This window comes from Olea europaea, unplaced genomic scaffold (genome assembly GCF_002742605.1).
Source record: "Olea europaea var. sylvestris unplaced genomic scaffold, O_europaea_v1 scaffold716, whole genome shotgun sequence".
In the NCBI taxonomy this organism is placed as follows: domain Eukaryota; kingdom Viridiplantae; phylum Streptophyta; class Magnoliopsida; order Lamiales; family Oleaceae; genus Olea; species Olea europaea.
Window position 1 is genome coordinate 301,164 of NW_019265559.1, and position 20,188 is coordinate 321,351.

The 20,188-nt window shown below is 35.5% G+C and overlaps 3 protein-coding genes across 4 annotated transcripts; 2 read left to right on the forward strand and 1 right to left on the reverse strand.

Annotated features, from left to right (window-relative positions):
* Positions 1 to 38: 38 nt before the first annotated feature.
* Positions 39 to 6,456, reverse strand: LOC111390792 (protein SHORTAGE IN CHIASMATA 1). Its single transcript, XM_023015902.1, has 5 exons — positions 6,086 to 6,456; positions 4,920 to 5,008; positions 3,051 to 4,889; positions 2,272 to 2,479; positions 39 to 1,073 (listed from the first exon to the last, which is right to left on the reverse strand). The coding sequence occupies exons 1-5, from the start codon at positions 6,389 to 6,391 to the stop codon at positions 534 to 536; spliced, it is 2,982 nt and encodes a 993-aa protein (XP_022871670.1). The 5' UTR covers positions 6,392 to 6,456; the 3' UTR covers positions 39 to 533.
* An 893-nt stretch (positions 6,457 to 7,349) lies between these two features.
* LOC111390793 (low-temperature-induced 65 kDa protein) lies at positions 7,350 to 9,632 on the forward strand. The gene is made up of 6 exons (XM_023015903.1): positions 7,350 to 7,458; positions 7,532 to 7,688; positions 7,866 to 8,066; positions 8,098 to 8,213; positions 8,612 to 8,736; positions 8,784 to 9,632. Exons 1-6 carry the CDS (start codon positions 7,395 to 7,397, stop codon positions 9,414 to 9,416), a joined length of 1,296 nt encoding a protein of 431 aa, XP_022871671.1. The 5' UTR covers positions 7,350 to 7,394; the 3' UTR covers positions 9,417 to 9,632.
* A 6,756-nt stretch (positions 9,633 to 16,388) lies between these two features.
* On the forward strand, positions 16,389 to 18,567 carry LOC111390789 (pentatricopeptide repeat-containing protein At3g60050-like). Of its 2 annotated transcripts, XM_023015898.1 has the most exons (2): positions 16,390 to 16,813; positions 16,913 to 18,567. In XM_023015898.1, exon 2 carries the CDS (start codon positions 17,122 to 17,124, stop codon positions 18,397 to 18,399), a length of 1,278 nt encoding a protein of 425 aa, XP_022871666.1. In that variant the 5' UTR covers positions 16,390 to 16,813; positions 16,913 to 17,121; the 3' UTR covers positions 18,400 to 18,567. The 2 variants fall into 2 exon arrangements, with proteins under 2 accessions (XP_022871665.1, XP_022871666.1); XM_023015897.1 differs by having other exon boundaries at positions 16,389 to 18,567.
* The last annotated feature ends 1,621 nt before the right edge of the window (positions 18,568 to 20,188 follow it).

Sequence of the window (20,188 nt, forward strand, 5' to 3'; positions counted from 1 at the left end):
AGAAAAAATACCAAAGATTAAAACGCCTAAAGAAACTTCTGTTAGAGCATGTTGAAGGTTTAGTCCATTGAAATCACGATGATCTAACAGTAGACTAATGTCGCTACCAGAAAGTAGAAACTGTGAATCTTTTATTGTTTTCTCTGTCCAAAGCTGTCGACCAAGGTTTTCACTGGAATATATTATTTGCAGAGAATAAACTATTTCCATCTCTTATGAGAGCGATCTAATAAAATATAAGATGACTTGACATGGTAACAAATAGCCGCATGATGATTATTATTCCCTTTCTATCACTTCATATCCTTGTGCAATCTGAAAGAACGAGGTATGCATGTTGTATAAAAATGCACACGCTGATAGCTCTACAAGTCTAGTTTCTGCAGAAATTACTTGGAATGCATTTTCTGCAACATGCGTCCAGAAAAATATATTGAACATTTTTGTTGTTCCAGAAAGTGAACATTTCGAGTCTCTTTCTCATATCAACGAGATAATGAAAAATCATGACAAAGTAAATACAGCAAGAAGAATTAGTCCAAACTATCGAGCAATAATATTACCAGGATGCAGCAACTAAAAGCAAAACTCAGTGACGTTAAAGTACTTGCTGCAATGCTTTCAATGCACAAAGGCAAGCATGAAAAGGCTTCATCTGGAGCAGAAGCTTTCTTTCCAATGTTTCTGCAGTCGTACCATGCTAAGCAAATGGCAGCACTAACTATAATATCAATAGGTAGATCTATATCACGTTCTACAACTTGTGCTCCTTCTTTCTCCAGTGCCAGGATCCTCTGGTATGTTCTTCTCCAGGATATGACCATTTCTTTGTCAAAATTTTTAGTGTTCACAATTATGACAATATTGTGAGGAAAGGGCTTGCACGAGTTAATTTCTTTTGATTCCAGAGGCACTGGCATGGATTTAACAGGCATCATTGAGCAGACCTCATCATCATTTACATCTTTGACAAGTCCATTGTTGTAGGTCTCCTCGATAGGCACAAAGTTTAATAGGTCTTCCAACATATTTTTACTCTCAGTTTGAGCAGAGATAGAATGAATATCTGCATCCTGGAAACATGATAAAACTTTGAAACATGACTGCTAAATAATACAAAGCAAGTGAAGTGTGACTATGACTGACCATAAAAATGACACTTGAGATAAAAATTAGTAGCATTATGGAAATGATCACATAAAATTTATTGAAGCTATTTCTTTTCAAGAAAATTCAACAATGCTGTTCATTAAAAAAAACAAAGGAATTATGAGGAGATTGAAGAAATCCAGGAGCAGAAGCCAAATCATGGAATACTTGTGCTGTTGTTCATGTCCATGATAATGATCCAGACCAAATATGATCCTTGGCAGAACTAAGTATGATCACCTTTCTTGTATCGATAGAACCTTCATTATATCTTGCAAGTGACCGAATTGCCAAATTTCTCCTTGTTCATTTAAGAATTATCCTATCAACAGGAAAAGGACATAACTGGTTTTGTTTTCCTTCTTTCTTTTCTTCTTTCCCTCTTATTTTCATATATATATGTGTGTGTGTGTGTGTGTGTGTGTGTCTTTTGCTTGGGGGAAGAAGAAGTCAGATTCAACTACAGCTTCTACAACTCTTATGACGCACCAATAATACATACCTAGTCATCCAAGGAGCGATATAGTTTTGAAAAGATTATTTGTACAGTAACTTTGCAATAGCATTATACTACATCAAAAATCATTAAGATAAGGGTAGGACGACCAGTGTTTAGTGGAGCAGAACACAACTATGCATGCATTATTTACATTTATATAGAAAGAAGCCTTAACATAAAAAGTGTATGTGAGTCCATGTGCATTCCACCAATTCAAAACCTAAATGAAATATAGAATCCAACAAGTATGCACATGTCACAGCCCTTCTCGTTGCATGACCAAAAAAGTACAGAAATTATTTCAACGTAACCATTTGAACATGATACCATGCATGTATGAAAGTGATTCTTTCTTGAGAAGTCAGATACTTCTGACACTTATACCACAGACTTTGCAGATAGAAAAATACATCAAAGCATGCCTTATGCCTGAAGTATAATATGCGTGCATCTTAACAATGAGACATACATCGGAAGTACAGGAGATTATATAGATGTTGCATTTATTTCAACATATACCAATGCCTATGTTTATGAGGACAATATGGATGGGAAAACTAGCCATGTTGTTAATGGTCAACACTCAAAAGCAACAGTATTACACGAACAGGAAAGATACTTGCCATCTTAAATTCACTATTCTTGGATATGTAAACGCCACAAGAAAGTGCTTTGGAAACACTGGAATCCTCCAGTTCCACCTTGAGAAAATAAAGAGGGGGCAACTGATCTAACTTTGGGCAGATGGTGGATATTATAGACGATCCATTTGAGCCTCCATATTCCAAGACAAAGCCAAATTCGCGGAAGGGAAATGATGCAGAAACATATCTGGAGACCAAAAAAGAAAAGAAAATCTTTATCTAATGGCTTTAGGATGGTCCAAGTGCTGTCTTCAGATGAGGGAAAATCTATACAGATAATAAAATAAGGGAAAAGAATGGACAACAGAGTGACTCTCCAGTAAACAAACTTATATTATTACATGAGATTCCAAATATATAATTGTTTAAATCACTATCATAGCAAAAATAAATATCGACTTGATTTTGATCTTAAGGACTCACACTTGGAATTAAACATTTCTACTTGGCTAATCTCCTAATTAGGTTTTCACTTTTCACTCCGTATTAGCGCGGAGCAAAGAAAAGTGTCTGTCTCATGCATGAACTGCATTTCATGAGCCATCATGTACTGAAACTGGAAGATAGAATGGGATTCCTATCAATAAGATCTCTAGAAACATATCTCGAGATCAAGCTGGAAAAGAAAGAACCCCTTAGTTCCTCAGAAATGTTACTTCCCAGAATCAACCTGGGAATGTTTCACAATGTTAGGTAAAGAAGAGTTTGTCATGTTAAATCATTCCATCAAATTTACTTCTAAAGCGGCTAATACTTACTCAAAGGACACCAAACAACAATCCGAGGAAAGCATAGTATTTATTACGGTTTTTGTGATCTCAAGGCCCTGTTGACTTGCATGGGCAGAAAAATGGTGTAGCTCATTATATGATATCTTCATGGATGTCAACAGTCTCTTCAATGGCCACCAGAAAACTCGGTCAGCAACAATTAATATTTTCAAACTACTGCTGCTTAAATTTGTCTGCAAAATTTCATGCACAACAGAAAGGGAGGGATGGATTTCACATATTTCTTTCTCTGCCTTCTCGTTCGCATCTTTGATCAAGTTATACAGACAAATTAATCTGGATTTCAAGCACTGCAGGCTTCTGCACAACCTGTCTATGTATAGATATGTGGCATGGACTCCATAGTAACAGAGGTAGTAAGCCATCTGTTTAATTGCACACAACATCATCAACAACATAATATTATTGTCGTCGTGAGCTGAATAAGTACTTGGTGCACTTTTTTTCTTAAGAAGGTCCATGAGTTCTTCTTTAGGAAGGTAAAGTAGGGTCAGGTTCTCGCCAGATTGACCTAGCTGCTGACTCTGTTTCAACTCTGTGTCATTCTCCAATAGGGCCAAGAAGACTTTATAAAAATTATCAATGAGCAATAGAATATTTTCAGACAACTGTACTCGATGCAACCTGACATTCCACTGCTGTTGAACCTTAGTGGTAGCATTACAAGCAAAAGAATCATAATTGGAAAAAAGCAGTGGACACGTTGTAATAATATCAACTGACTTATCTGCAGGCTTACTTTCGTTTCCTGTGACATAATTACGGGGATTTAAGAAAAATTCAAGATCACTAGACATGGATTCAACAAACAAAGGAACCTTCTCAATGCCGGTTTCTGGTAACAGGTCTCCGTTTAACCTTTTTCTGTCTCCATGATTATGCAAACTATCAGAATCTTTTTCATCAACAGAAGTATGAAACATAGAAACACGAGCAGAAGGTAAGTTCAGCATTTCCTGGCAGTCTTCTGAGTTTGGTTTGTTGGAACAATCCTTAGAGAGAATAAAATCATTGATCTGTTTCCTACTATCCATCAAGTACACAGAAGCATCTATCTTGTAAGTATCTATCTCCCACAGCATTTTCCTACAAGAAGAATATTTACCAAAATTGTCTTCCTCAAGAAAATGCCAATCCAAATATAGACCATCAGATGTTGATGAAGACTGTGACTCCACCTGGGCTAATATTTGCTCAACCATTGAATGCAATGACCTAATTCTTTCATGGTCAGAAATAATAGGCACAGGTAATGATTTGAACGAGTCATCCATGAGAGTAAGTTCGTGACAAACTATCAATTTACCAAAATTCATAAAGTTCATATTTTCTCCAAACATGGATGCACATGATTCTGTTTCAACCTCTTTGGCTGCATCTGAGAAGAACTCACAAGAATAAGATGGATCCTGATCAAAGAATTGGAATTCTTCAAATAGACATGGGTTCACTGATCCAATTATATCACCACCTGCTTTCCCTTGATGGAATGTTGAGTACTCCTCATAATGTGGTTGTTCTAAAATATTTAAGTAGTCCATTTGTGATGAGAAATTTGAGCTGTGCAACTCAACTTCAAGGCACTGTACTGCTAAACAATGCTCTGATAGATATTTCATTAAGTCAAACTCTATGGAACTCAAAAGTTCTTTGCCATCACTCAATACTACATCTAGTTCTGTCCAATGCTGAGGTTCAATATTTTCAAAATCTAGAAGTACATCCTCCGTATGTATACTTCTGACAATACCCAGACTTTCCTCATCCACTTCAAAAGGGGGAAAGTGAATATCATGAAAATGAAGNCTGTATGCATACACTTAGAAGGGAAATACCGATTGAAGCAGGGAGAGGTCCATCTCTGGAATTTCAAATTGTGTAATGTCAATGATATTCCTACCCCCATGATCTGGTGTAGTTTCATCCTGATCCAAAGTAACACGAATACAGCGTGATTAATATCCTGACCCAAACTAAGTTGTACTAAGATGATAGCTTTATATACTTCAGGTAGAAGAGCTAATATGTTCTGATACTTCTATATTTAAATACCCAAATTATCCAGTACATTTTTTGTAATGCATATCTGAGTTCTTATGATAGTCAAGACTGCCATAAATTAAGAGTGAATTGAGAAACATCATTGATAATTTGACGCGATTTTCCTTTTAGTATTCACCCTTTCAGATAAAATGTTTACAAAGACACAAAATAAATCTGCATATGTAAAAGTTGAAGTACAGTTTATAGTAAATCTGGACATTTCTCATATTCCCACAGCACATGGAGTCATCATGAGGTGATTTCTCACAAATTCTGAATAGTTTAATGAACAATCGATCATGACTCATGAGATTAGTTGACCTCAGGGCTTTGCAGAGTAAAGAGAAAAAAAAGGAAATGCTACTAAATATAAACTTGAGTCACAGTTATCGACCTTTAAAAGTTTAGAGTAAAAAGGCTCAATACACTAATTTCCATGAGATTAATACTAAACAAAGTCAAAGAGGATATTTAGAATTAAATCCTGAAATGACATAAAAATGGAAATCCAAAACTGAATTTGGTGACTAATAAATCCAGACAGCGTTCTAGATTCGACTAAAATTTAACAGGCACTTCTTCAAAACAATGACAATATAAATAACAAAATTTCATTGTTAAATATAACCATCTCAAAAATGAATCCATGGAATACAAATCCTGGAATCAGATCTCAGTATCCCAATGGTTACGCACACGTCTTTCCACCAGAATGACGTGTTGACTCGATCCTAAAGCTAAAAAAATGGAGAAAAACATAGTTCAATCGCCTGCATAATTGCTAACTTCAAACCTATAGGAAACCAGTCGATTGAGCTTTACTAAAACACTTCAAAAACTCACCTCACCATCAATTTTCACTTGTTATGTCCCAAAATTGTCGCAACGGGAAATAAAACTCACAGAACTTCGAAAAATAAAATAATAAATCAGGTGCTCAAACTTAATAATTTAATTACCTCAGCAATTAAAACCGTACAATTTCCTTTAGGACTACGGATCTCATGTTCCGAGAAATTAACTTGATCAACGATATGAGGAAGGACGTCGGAAAAGAACTTCGAGCGAGCGTGATCGATTGGAAGCTTTTCGATTTCGCAAGTAATGTTGAAAACGGGAATGGCATGAAAGAAGTGAAGAAAATTTTGGGAGAATGAGAGATTATTTGGCGGCGGGAGGTGAGGGAGAGGGAGGCGGATGAAGTCTAAGTTCTGAACAGAGCTGCCGGCGGTGAAGTAGTTGGCGGAGACGAATCGGTTTCGCATCGCAAGTCACGTTTGATGTGTGAGTGTTTTTCGAAAGTTTTAACGGGTGGATTTTGCATTTATGAGCTTGGCGCTCTTTGAAAACGCGGTTTTGTATTTTCGTCCTCTACAGTCATTCTCCTTACTCCCATAGTTCGACAGTTATCTACACTATCAACGGTCCATTTTGCTTTTGTTTTTCTATACAAGAATTTTAGAGGAAGCCATCCTAATTTTTAAATCAAATTTTATTTAAAAAATTAACTTTTAAAAGAATTTTTTTTATTTCAAACGTGCTATTAGAGAAAATCACACGATTAATTTTCTCTAAAAATTATTCTATCTAAAAGAATCATTTTTCATAAAATTAGGCAAACGGGATCAAAAGCTATTTCAGAGTCTCAAAACCTCCTCTGAACTTTTCAAAAAAATGACAAACAAGCTCTAGCCGCTGGACAAAATACCCACATTAGTTGAAGTGTTTGAATGTGCATCATCTTTCGGCTAGCAAATGGAGGTGTTGCTCTCAAGCTCCTTTTTGACTCGGTCAATGAACTTTCAAATTTATATTGAGACAGCCATAAATTGAATCGAGCTTGAAAGTTCGACTAATGAGATCCACGATTTGTATCATGAGTCAAGCGCATCATTCAATTTCAACTCATGAGGTCTATAAGTCGATTCGTGAATCAGATAAATCATCGAATCTCAACTCGTGAGACCTACAAATCGACTCATGAATCAGGTAAATCGTCGTGAGCCGACTCGTGGATCGAGTGAATCATTCGTTAAGCAAACCGTGCAGGATTGAGAAAATTTTTCCCGATAATATCCACCATTGGCAATCTAGACATGTTGACAGTAGTTACATTACACTCCATACACTTGTCGCTCAAATAGCACCACCTCCATGCAAAGCTACCCTTTTTCTTTTTTTTTTACTTTTATAACTTCCCCTCTCTGAATTGAAATTAAAACAGACTTTTTTTTTTCCCTTATATTACCACTAAAAAAGGCAGAGAAAATGGAATCTCAATTGCACTGTCAGCATGGGCATCACGGCTATGAAGAAGAACCTAAACACTCTGGTGGGTGGAAGGAACTCTTCACTCTGGTTATATGCTTATAATTTTTTGCTTATTTGAGTTTGATTTGTTGTAGCAGTTGAAGGAGAATGTGAAGGTGAGCACCATCTTGGAGAAAAGAAATCAGTGCTGAAGCAGGTTAAAGATAAGGGAAAGAAAATCAAAGATACGATTAAGAAGCATGGACATGGGCACGAGCATGGATATAATCTAGAGGAAGAAGAGGAGGAATAGGAAGATGAAGACCAACAAATGATGGATGATCCACAATTGCATGGCTCCCCGAGTCTGTTTTCTACTTTTGCTTTTCTTTTTTCCTTACTTAGATTAACGTTAAGCCCTATTACGTGCTAAAATGGAATGTTACTGAATGTGTTTGTTCTATTGCTTGACTCAACGGTGATCAGAAGTGTAAATCTTGGACAAGGGATCACTCCGAGGCAAAACAGTGTCGATACGGAAAAATTGACTGATAGACACGAGGATACGTATAATAGAAATGTAAGGGATGAGGGAGAAACCCCGGATGGATTACTGGACATGGGGAGGACGACCGCCGTGGAGACCGAGGGGGAGGGCTACATCGAGGGAAAATGCACAGTTTCTCCTTGGTAAGGTTGCTGATTTCCCTGTTGTGGGCAGGGAAGAAGCAAACGTGGGGCAAACGAGGGTTAAAATTGGACAATCGGTTCATTCTTCTTCAGGAGCAATTCCGCCTTCAAATTATCAGTCCAAAGTGGTTGATCCAACAGGCACTGGTATTACATTTCCCTGGTTTTTATATCATGTCTTTGTTTGTTTTCTATTATGAAGGGTATGATTATATTTATCATTTGATTATATTTATCATTTATGAGTAAATTGACACGGTAGGTTATAGCTTATAAGCAGAATATAAATTGGGCACCTTTTCATTTTAAGGTCCTTTCTTTAAGATCAATTCCTAAAGAAAGAGTAGCTATTATGGTTTGTGACCTCTGATATGACTAGAATAAATTAGTGATTCTTGGCTGAGCCAATTACTCATTTGATGCCTAAAATAGGAGGGGGGGGGGGGGGGGGGGGGGAATGCTTTTCAATATCACCACCATCCGCCACTCTTTGCGCCACCACCAGAGGAATATATCTGATATCTCCCTAGTTTTCTCTCCCCTAGTGCTGTGGTGGTTTCACGAGATCGAAGGGGAGAGTAAAATTAGAACATCGTCCGGTCTAGAAAATCTTGAATCTACCCTGAAAAGACTAGATCCTGGAAAAACAGAGGACATGCCCCATGGCACGGTAACTGGAAAATTATCATATGCAACTTCTGCCCCATGACACAGTGACTGGAAAAACAGAGGACATGCCCCATGGCCATCTCTGCCAAGAATGTGGTGGCTTCAAAGCTCGGATATGGTGGACATGATGAAGGCCGAGATTCTCAAAATGGCACATCAGAATCTGCCAAGCCCGAGCGCAGCATTGCAGCTACCATGACAGAAAAACTGGCACCAGTTTATCGCAATGTGGCGGATGCCTCCAGTGCCGTAATATCAAAAGTTCAGGGAAGTGGAACTCAGGATGAAGGCGGAAATAGAGCAACCTACATTGGGAATGAGGGTAAAGGAACTGATAAGGGCATTTCCATGAAGGACTACTTGGCAGAGAAATTTAGGCCCGGCGATGAAGATAAGGCATTTTCAAATGCTATTTCGGGTGCACTCCACAAGAAGAAGGGTGAAACTGGGAAGCCAAAGGGGAAAGTGGCTGAATTGAAGCAAATGGCGAGGCATTTAGGCACTGGTAGTGAAAATAAAAGGGAAGGAGAAGATGCCCTGAGTGCTAGGAATGAAAGCAAAGGAACAGGCATGGTGGACAGGATTAAAGATACCATTGGTTCTTGGCTTGGCAAAAGTGCTGGACTGCAAACTGCTCAGGATTCACTTGCCTTGCCCAATCCCATGGTAAGTGAACCATAGTTTGAGTTTCTTTCTTAATATACATTAAGTTTCGGGGCAGCGGAGGCTGCAGGAATCGAACTACTGATGAACTATATAGACGTTGAAAGGCTTGTATTTTGGAATTCGATGTTTTTCTTGGTTCCAATGCGTTGTTTGCTTCGTTGTAATTGTGATTGGGTTTCGGTAAAACACTGCTTTTGACGATTATCAAAGTGCCCAGTGTGCTTTCATGGACATTGGTGAGGTATTTTGTTTTGTTTCCTTAATGTTACTATTAAAAGTATTTCAATAGTCAATGTGTCTAGCTTTGTTTCGAAAATTTGAAGGAAAATAAGATATTAGAAATTGTGATCTAATATAACAAAAAGGAAAGAGATGTTGGATAAAATTAATTAGTTGCAGTAGTGATCTGAACAATATAATACAGAAGTATAAAATTTATCGTCCAATCGAGTTTCGTGACAGCACGATGTCCTAAAGTGAAATTGCCCGTCAATAATTGCTGCGACCTCCGTGGACAATCACTCCCAGGATACAACGACTTTAAACCACTTGTGCAGCAATCACGAATGATTTTTTTAGAACTCTCAATTGTACTCCAGAATAAATGTAAAACCCGAATATAAGAAAATTCAGAATATGAAAAAGAGTGTTGATGCAAGATGATTTTTCTATTGTCTTTTTGTCTGTGTTTTTCCAAAACGAGATATGGGTTTATATAGGCAAGATGGTAGTAACAGTCTTCACCATATTAATGCAGAATTTTAATGACTGAGTAGTGGATGTTTTAATGGCTATTAGTGGGTTGTTACAAAAACAAACAGTCAGAAAATACTGGCTACTTTTACCCATTAAATAGTAAAGAGAAAAAAAAATAATTATTTTAGTCAAGGAAGCTCAAGGCCCCAATCAAGACATTTTAATATCTGCGTGGGGAGTGACTCGAACCCCTGACGTCCCACACAAATGTTACATTTCCCACCACTTTGACACTTTATTTAATTTGATTATTTCTTTCACATTTTATATTTATACCACAAATATATAACAATCCCCCATATGAAAGAAATAAGATAAATGAAAATATTACTTTGGAGTACGGTAGAAATCATGCAGGCTTAGGTGTCTATCGACTTGAACCTTGGCTTTGTATATTCTATCGAACTTACTAACTGTAGAGTGAACTATGTCTTGAACTCTACAATTATAGTTGCAAACTGAGACAATAGAACACACACGTGATTTCTAGAATAGTCACTGAGTTCTCGCGGTTGTGTTCATTTCGGCCGTGAACTTTCCCAATTTCTTTGAGTGCTCTAGAGAATTCGCCTCAATTCTCATAGGAAGCGGCCCCACTTCCACACTCAAATAGGTGCTACTATCAAGGGTGCACTGTATTTAAACACCCCACTGAATATCAGCTATAGTAAGCATTAAGAGTATTAACTCATCCTCTAATCAATACAGTTGGTACTACGCATCATAGGGAGGGGTTTGGAATAAATCCAATGTAGTACCTCCACTGACCACTCCAATAACTTTGTTGTCCCATTTAACCTTGACCATGGGATCTCCAATTGCAAGGTTGGGTTTCCATTATAGGTGATCTAATATATAATAGGCTTTAGCCCTATCCCTCTCGATGTTTGTTGAATTGTCTCTCTAGCCAATTCTTTGGTTAATGGGTCAGCAATGTTATCACTTGACTTTACATAGTCAATAGCTATAATCCCATCCTTAAGCAGTTGACGCACAGTATTGTGCCTCCTACGAATATGTCTAGACTTTCCATTGTAGGATGAATTTTGAGCTCTTGAGATAGCTGCTTGACTGTCACAATGTATTGAAATAGTTGGAAATGGTTTAGACCACAAAGAAACATCCATAAGAAATTCCTTAACCATTCAGCCTCCTTACCTGCCTTATCTAAAGTTATGAACTCAGATTCTATAGTAGATCTAGCAATGCAGGTTTGCTTAGTGGATTTCCAGGAGACAGCTCCGCCTGCTAATGTAAATACATATCCACTTTTAGATTTACTTTCATTGGTATCGAAAATCCAATTAGCATCACAATATCCTTCAAGGATAGCAGGGAATTTGGTATAATGTATTCCCCAGTGTAGAGTGTATCTCAAATACCTCAAAACTCGAATAAGAGCATCCCAATGTTCATTGTTAGGATTACTAGTATACCTGCTAAGTCTACCGACAGCATATGCTATATCAGGTCTTGCACAGTTCATGAGATACGTGAGACTGCCGATTACTTTAGCATACTCTAAAGCGAAAATACTAGGACCTGAATGTTTTCTCAAATGACGGCTTGCATCATAAGGTGTTTTAGCAGGAATACAGTTGTATTGATTAAACTTCTTAAGCACTTTTTCTACATAATGTGATTGGGTCAAAATAATTCCTTCAAAATGTTTTACTATTTTGATTCCTAGAATAACATTAGCAACACCCAAATTTTTCATTTCAAAGTGCTTGTTCAGAAACCGCTTAGTTTTATTAACCACATATAAACTAGTTCCCATAATCAGCATATCATCAACATATAAGCAAATTATCACACCACAATTATTTTCAAATTTGCTATATATGCATTTATCTGCTTCATTTATCACATAACCACTTGATGTCAAAACTGTATCAAATTTTTCGTGTCATTGCTTAGGAGCTTGTTTAAGGCCATAAAGGGATTTTTTAAGTCTACATACTTTATCCTCAAGGCCTTCTACAACAAATCCTTCAGGCTGATCCATATAAATCTCCTCTTCTAAGTTTCCATTTAAAAATGCAGTTTTGATATCCATTTGATATATAATAAGATCATACAGTGAGGCAATTGCAATTAACATCCTAATATATGTAATCCTAGTAACGGGTGAATAAGTATCAAAGAAGTTAACTCCTTCCTTTTGTTTATAGCCTTTAGCTACAAGTCTTGCTTTATACTTATCAATTGAACCATCAGGTTTAAGTTTTTTCTTAAACAACCATCTACACCCAATTGTCTTACATCCTTGAGGTAAGTCCACTAACTCCCAAGTATTATTAGACATAATTGAATCATATTCACTATTTACAGCTTCCTTCCAAAATATAGAATCTGGTGAAAACATAGTTTCACCAAAAGTACTAGGATCATCCTCTACTAAGTAGGTTATAAAGTCAGTACCGAAAGAAGTAGTGGTCCTAGGTCTTTTGCTTCTCCTAATTTCAGCTTCTTCTAATTCAGATGGCTCCTCTCTAACACTAGAAGGAATACTAAAAGAACTGCTTGATCCTTCAGACTTTTCTTTAAACGGAAATCTATTTTCAAAAAATTCAGCATCTCTAGTTTCAAATATTGTGTTCTTTTCAATCAAATTATTTTTAGAGTCAATGACTAAAAATTTGTAGGAATTACTATGAAAAGCATAGCCTATAAAAACACAATCAACAGTTTTCGGACCAAGTTTAGTTCTCTTAGATGCTGGAATAGAAACTCTAGCTAAACACCCCCACACTTTAAAATATTTATATGAAGGTGTTCTGCCCTTCCACATTTCATAAGGAGACTTATTATTTTTCTTACTAGAAATTCTGTTAAGAATATAACATGCAGTAAGAAGCGCTTCCCCCCACATGTTAAAAGGTAATCCATAAGAGCTTAGCATTGATATGACCATATCCTTAAGGGTTTGATTTTTCCTTTCAGCTACACCATTAGATTGTGGAGAATAAGGTAGAGTAGTCTCATGAATAATACCATTCTCAACACAAAATTTATCAAAATCTCCTGTATATTCTCCTTCCTTATCAGATCTTAAAACTTTAATAGTTTTGTCTAGCTGATTTTCTACTTCAATTTTATAGGAAATAAATTTTGAATAGCTTTCATCCTTACTCTTAAGTAGATAAATATAACAATATCGAGAATAATCATCAATGAAAGTTAAGAAATATTTATTTCCACCACGAGTAACATATCCTTTTAAGTCACATAAATTAGAATGTATCAATTAATTAGTTGCAGTAGTGATCTGAACAATATAATACAGAAATATAAAACTTATCGTCCGATCGAGTCTCGTGACAGCACGATGTCCTAAAGTGAAATTGCCTGTCAATAATTGCTGCGACCTCCGTGGACAATCACTCCGGGATATAACGATCTTAAACCACTTATGCAGCAATCACGAATGGTTTTTCTAGAACTCTCAATTGTACTCCAGAATAAATGTAAAACACGAATATAAGAAAATTCAGAATATGAAACGGAGTGTTGATGCAAGATGATTTTTCTATTGTCTTTTTGTCTGTGTTTTTCCAAAACGAGATATAGGTTTATATAGGCAAGATGGTAGTAACAGTCTTCACCATATTAATGTAGAATTTTAATGACTGAGTAGTGGATGTTTTAATGGCTGTTACAAAAACAAACAGTCAGAAAATACTGACTAGTTTTACCCATTAAATAGTAAAGACAAAAAAAATAATTATTTTAGTCAAGGAAGTCCAAGGCCCCAATCAAGACATTTTAATATCTGCGTGGGGAGTGACTCGAACCCCTGACGTCCCACATAAATGTTACATTTTCCACCACTTTGGCACTTTATCTAATTTGATTATTTTTTTCACATTTTATATTTATACCACAAATATATAACAAGAGATTCCAATGAAACCTATCTTCTATCAATTGGGGAGGGAAATTTATTTGGCATTTTATCGTTTTGAAAGTTTGAAAGAGGTATCAAATAAGTAAGAGTTTGTTGTTGGCAAAATCCGTTGTTAAAGAGATTGCTCAAGTATTTTAGGTCTCAGAAGTACATGATAAATATCGTCAAAGCTGAAGTTCTTGTCAATGCAATTTGAAGGTCAAATCTCCCTCGAACAAGTTTATTATATACTTTATGTTTTTATGTTTAAACATGTAAACGTATCATCGGAATATCGATTTTATTGACATGTCAAGATTAATGTTTTGTTCGCGTAGTTAAGAATTGAATTTTTAGTAGAGTTACGAAAATTGATGAAATGTATAGTTTAAAAATTGTTAAAATTTGCGAGTCATGGAATATGTGATCGGGGTCAAAATTATAAACTACTATCAATTTTTTTAGCTACATTAAATGGAGGCGTAGTTAATTTGTAATTTAGAACCTCGGGGCTAACTTCAGGTAAATAATTGTTTAGTTTTCTTTATTCATAAATATTAAAATAATGAAAACAACTAAAATTTAAGTTTCAAAAAATATTATTTTGTTATTAAATTAAGAGAAAAAGAAAAGAAGAAAAATAATATAGTCAAAATTCAAGTATATTTTTATTAAATTTTGCTATTTGTACATCAGCATGACACGCTACTCACATGAGAGAGGGGACCACGCCCAATGAAAAAAAGAAGCATGGGCTCCCCTTGTGTGAGAAGCATACAACGCGGATATATGTGTAGCGCAATTAATTTTTATTATAACAAGGACTTCCAAATAAGGTTACAACCGGAATTACAGTTTGGATTATCACAATCTTCTAGAATAAGAAAGACTCGTCTAAATATCGTGATTATAAGACTGATTCCACATTTGATCGGGCTTAAAAAGTTCATAAATTTTAATTAAATTAAGCAAATAATTTTAATCGCACATTTCATGGGATTCGTAATTTTATCAACTTTTCAACAATATATTTCATCAATTTTTATAAAAATTTACTAATAATATATATATATTTTTTTAACTACATCAAATAGAGGCTAATAGATTATCCCATAATTTACAACATTCCCTCCTAATGACTATTTGTACAGTAATAACTTCGTTAAAAAATTAGTTTCAAAAAAAAATAATGGGATAAAAATTCCTAACGAATAACAAAAAAAAAAAAAAGTCGATTCACTATAAAAGAAAATATTTGTAATAATAAAATGATGCATCGTTAAAACTTTGTCAAGACATGGGACAAAACTTGAGCGAGAGAAAAATAATATAGTTACTCTCTTTGATTTTAATTATTGTATCGAGAAATCTATGTCTTAGACGCATATATCTACAATATCACCATTCTGTTGAAATATATTTTCATGTTATAACCTTGAATAATATCATCTTCATATAACATATTTATCAATATTTGATAACTATAGTAACTTGATGGTTTCGGTAAAAATATATCTTGTCGGTCACTTCAAAAATGTCATACAATTTTTTTATTTACAAGAGTATTATTTTGAATAAATATCTTTTAGATTATAGATATTCATAGATGGTCTTTTTTTGGGAGCTAAACTAGAACTAGATAGAATCGATTTTTTTTTGTTTCGATTCCTCTATTGAACGAGTCAATTTTGGGATCATGAATTGAGAACTCTTCGATCTCTAGTCCGATTTGGTACTACCTTGAGAACTAATAATGTATTTGATTTTTGCGGTAAATGGAAGTAAATCACTCTTTTGGAGACTACAAGGCCAGTTTGATAGCTTGAGTTTTCCATGGAAAATCCATTTTTACCAAAATTGAGTGTTTGATAACAAACTTTTCCTTGGAATTACAATTCCTCGAAACACTTCACGTGACTGGCTTTTCCATGATTTGAAGGAATTAGTTTTCTTTGGGTTTTGGTGGGAAAATATCTTTTTCCATCCCCCCCCCCCCCCCCCCCCCCCTTAGCAATAAGAACAAATTTTGTTCATAATTGTAAGAAATTATATCTCTTTAATTGACAATTTTCGTGGAAACAAAGTCAAATGAATATTAAAAGATTCATTCAAATTTTTTCATGTGAAAAATTATACCAATCAAATACACATTCAAAATAAGTTATAGACAATTTAATTCTCTAGAATTCGTTTTCTTTTCACCTAAATTTCAATTCAAATGGAACTTAAAGTGTTGAAGATCCAAATATTAAGAAACAAAACACAAAAAATAAGAAATAAAAAAACAAAAGGGAGTTTTTTAATTTATAAATGGAGGGTTCAGATTTCGCGAAATTTCTCTGACCCCCAAATTCTGTACACTCAGAATTTTTGGTTTTTCATACGGTGGAGATTTCAGTATTTCGTTTTCACCGTTCCCCATAAAGAGCTACTCTCTGCATCTCCTTACCAGTTTGAATCGTAAACTTCCCTGAAGCAGAACCCAAAATCACTGGCCAGATGAAAAGACCACGAAGGACGCACTAAAATTTCTATTTCCAGATAAGTCCTTTCGCCCTCCACATACTTCAAAACCCACACTTTTCCGTTTTCTAAAACCCTCACGATTGTTCCTCACCCAATTCAATCTGGGCTTCAGTTGACACAAACAACAAAGAGCTCATAATTTTATGCCCAATGAATGATCTTGTCTCTCAGTATTCTATTTAATGGGTAGTTTTCGATTTGTTGAACTGCACATTTTGGAAGTCTCTGTGCTTGGATTTAGGTATCATTACATTGGCTTTTTTGCATATCTGGCTGCTAATGAACTACAGGTATAATGGGTTCTTTCATTTGTAATATACTTTTGTCATGTACTCTGTAGCTCTTTCTGGTCCAAGAATTTTCAAGGGATTGTCTTGTTTTTGCACATTTTTTCGCCGTGTATGTAGTCGAAATTTTATTGGTGATGATGTCCAAAATGGGTCTGCCAGAGTAGAGGATTTTCTTAATGAATCTTGGAAAAGTTCGAGTGCTGAGTACAATGTGGATGATGAAAAGACTGCAACTTTATATGATTCAATTGGTTCTTCGATGGTCAATGGTGATTTTGAAGGCCCTTCTCAGTCAAACTTCTCAGGAAAACAGAAATTCGTTGATGAGGTGAGAAGCGATGCTGCAAGAATTCTTGAAATTCTCCATCAAGATGGTCCTGGAGTCGACGTGAAAGCTAATTTAAGTGATTTAGGTGTAAGGGTTTCGGGTCTTCTTGTGAGAGAAGTTCTCTATGGTATCTTGAAAACAAGAAATCACATAAACAAAAACAGGAGCGCAAAGCTGGGATACAAGTTTTTTGTGTGGTCTGGCGAACAAGAGAACTACAGACACACGGCAAATGCATACCACTTGATAATGAAGATATTTGCAGAGTCAGAGGAATATAAGGCAATGTGGCGATTAGTTGATGATATGATTGAGAAAGGGTACCCAACTACTGCACGCACTTTCAATATATTGATATGTACGTGTGGCGAGGCTGGATTAGCTAGAAAAGTTGTAGAGAGGTTTATAAAGTCAAAGACGTTTAATTACAGGCCATTTAAGAATTCATTTAATGCAATTTTACATTCTCTTTTGACAATTAATCAGTACGGGTTGATTGAGTGGGTGTATCAGCAGATGTTAGTAGAAGGTCATTCCCCTGACGTGTTAACTTATAATATCATTATGTCTGCAAAGTTTAAGTTGGGGAAGCTGGATCAGTTTCACAGATTACTTGATGAAATGGGCAGGAATGGATTTTCCCCTGATTTTCATACATTCAGTCTCCTTCTCCATGTTCTTGGTAAAGGGGACAAGCCTCTGGCAGCAATTAATCTTTTGAATCACATGAAGGAAGTGGATATTGATCCAAGCATTCTCCACTTCACCACATTGATAGATGGGCTCAGTCGTGCTGGCAATATGGATGCCTGCCAGTATTTCTTCAATGAAATGATAAAGCACGGGTTCATGCCGGATGTTGTCTGTTACACTGTCATGGTAACAGGTTATGTTGTATCGGGCGAGATTGATAAGGCTCAGGATATGTTTTCAGAGATGATCAGCAAGGGGCAATTGCCAAATGTGTTTACGTATAATTCCATGATCCGAGGGCTTTGTGTGGTAGGGAAGTTTGAAGAGGCTCTCTTGATGTTGAAAGAGATGGAATCAAAAGGTTGTAATCCAAATTTTCTCGTGTACTGTACGTTAGTCAGTTATTTGCGACATGCAGGAAAGCTGTCTGAAGCTCATGAAATCATAAGAAATATGATGGAAAAGGGGCAGTATATTCATCTCCTGTCAAAGATCAAAAGATATAGAAGATTCTAAGAAGATAAAGTTCATAAATTAGGGAAATTAGTTGTAAAAGAAATTGATATTGATAGGGTGTTCATTCATAAGCTGATCTTTAACTGCCGTATGTTTCTGTGCAATGTAAGTTTCAGCAACATCTACAATTTTGATTACCTTTCCTAATAATATGACTTTTCTTCCGTTCTGTTTGTTTTCCAACTTATGATTTTGATTGCATTGGACTAATATAAGGAAACTATTAAAACAGCGCCTCATTCATCTGTGAGTTGCTTGCTTAACTATCATTCTTTCAGTGGTATCTCTTCTAGGATCCTCTTGATGGACTTTCAGCATCAATATGGGGGCATTGCTTGTACTCTTTTCCATGTCAGGAACTGCGGAAAACAGTATCAGTGAAAATAGTAGTTTATATTAATTTTATTGAAAATGAACATTTCCATAGTGTTTTTTCTTCTTCTTCTCTGATGCTACTTTTAGATTAACACGTTTTCCATGTCTTCTGTCATCTCTTCTTCAATCCTTTTCAAGTGTGGGGAAGGATGAAAGGATCAGCGTCACAAACACAGAGCTCCAACTTTTGATAAATTCATGCTCTTTTCTTTTTGGCTCCAACTAAGAAGAATGTTACTTGTTGTCTTTTGCTTTCTTTTCAAAACGATATTTTTATAGGTTTAAATTTTCTACCCTCATTTTTACCTTTGTTATTCTGTTTCTGCATATCTTCTAGGATTTCCTCAATTGCTTATCTTAGCTTTATTTAGTTACTTTGTACAAGTTAGAGATCTTTGATTGCAGTGTTGACATATATATGCTCTGGCCAATCTAAATTCTGGTGATTGCATGATTTCTACTCATTGAGCAAGCTGTAAGTTTGTCTTTACTTAGATCATGTGTTACTTTTCCATTTTTCATCAATAAATTTCTTCGATCAGAAAAATGATTATTGACACAGATGTGACATAATACCTGTGCAACTTTCTGGAAAATCTTATAAGAATTTGACATGGATCATATTGATGTATGATTCGTATATATAAGACCATGTCAGCATGATCTGCATGTCTATATATAATATATCAAACCAACAGAATCGTAAAGCCATTTCAACCATTCTACATGTATGTATGTGTTGTATGCATGCCATGCAAAACTTACATGCACATGCTTGGCTAAGCTTACAGATTTTAGTTATAAGTAAATGAGTAAGTTTAAAAAATATATCTTCTATTGATCAAAATTGAAAATAAGTTAGTTGTTATTGAAAGTTAAGAGCTACCCCTAAAAAAAAACCAGCTACCATCGCTTGGGACCTGGACCTATATATAGGTCCTACACTTCATGAAGAGGAGGAATAAAGTCATTTGAAAGTTGATTTAATCATGCCTTTAACCGATATTTTAATCCTTATGAACGAAGCAGATAATTTTACATAGAAAGAAAATCTTGCAAGCGTAAATTGTCTATATAACATGTACATGCACCAGTACTCAATATCACATTCAATGATCTATATTGTTTCTGGCGTTCAGGAATTGTCAAGACTTTCTTCTGGCATTTAGATGAATTTGTTTAAATTTTTCCGGAGTAATCTGCTTATTTGTATTCTGAATGGCTTCTATTAGTTTTTATTTTTATTTTTTATTTATTTTTTTTATTGAGCATCCCTGTTTTACACCTTTGAGTATGGGCTTCCTCTCTAAGTCGCTTTATGTTTGTGAGTGGACAATGGATGAGAATGTAAAGCCAATAGGTTTGAAGAATAACTACATTTTGAGGTGTTCTTCATCGACAATGGATGAGAATG

What these genes read in the sequence shown, in the direction of transcription:
- LOC111390793 (XM_023015903.1), top strand. Translation starts at nt 7,395, where the DNA reads ATGGAATCTCAATTGCACTGTCAGCATGGGCATCACGGCTATGAAGAA. An exon ending in AAATGCACAGTTTCTCCTTG is followed by an intron (nt 8,067 to 8,097) that starts GTAAGGTTGCTG and finishes TGTTGTGGGCAG; the next exon opens with GGAAGAAGCAAACGTGGGGC. An exon ending in GGTTGATCCAACAGGCACTG is followed by an intron (nt 8,214 to 8,611) that starts GTATTACATTTC and finishes TCTCTCCCCTAG; the next exon opens with TGCTGTGGTGGTTTCACGAG.
- LOC111390789 (XM_023015897.1), top strand. Translation starts at nt 16,900, where the DNA reads ATGTACTCTGTAGCTCTTTCTGGTCCAAGAATTTTCAAGGGATTGTCT.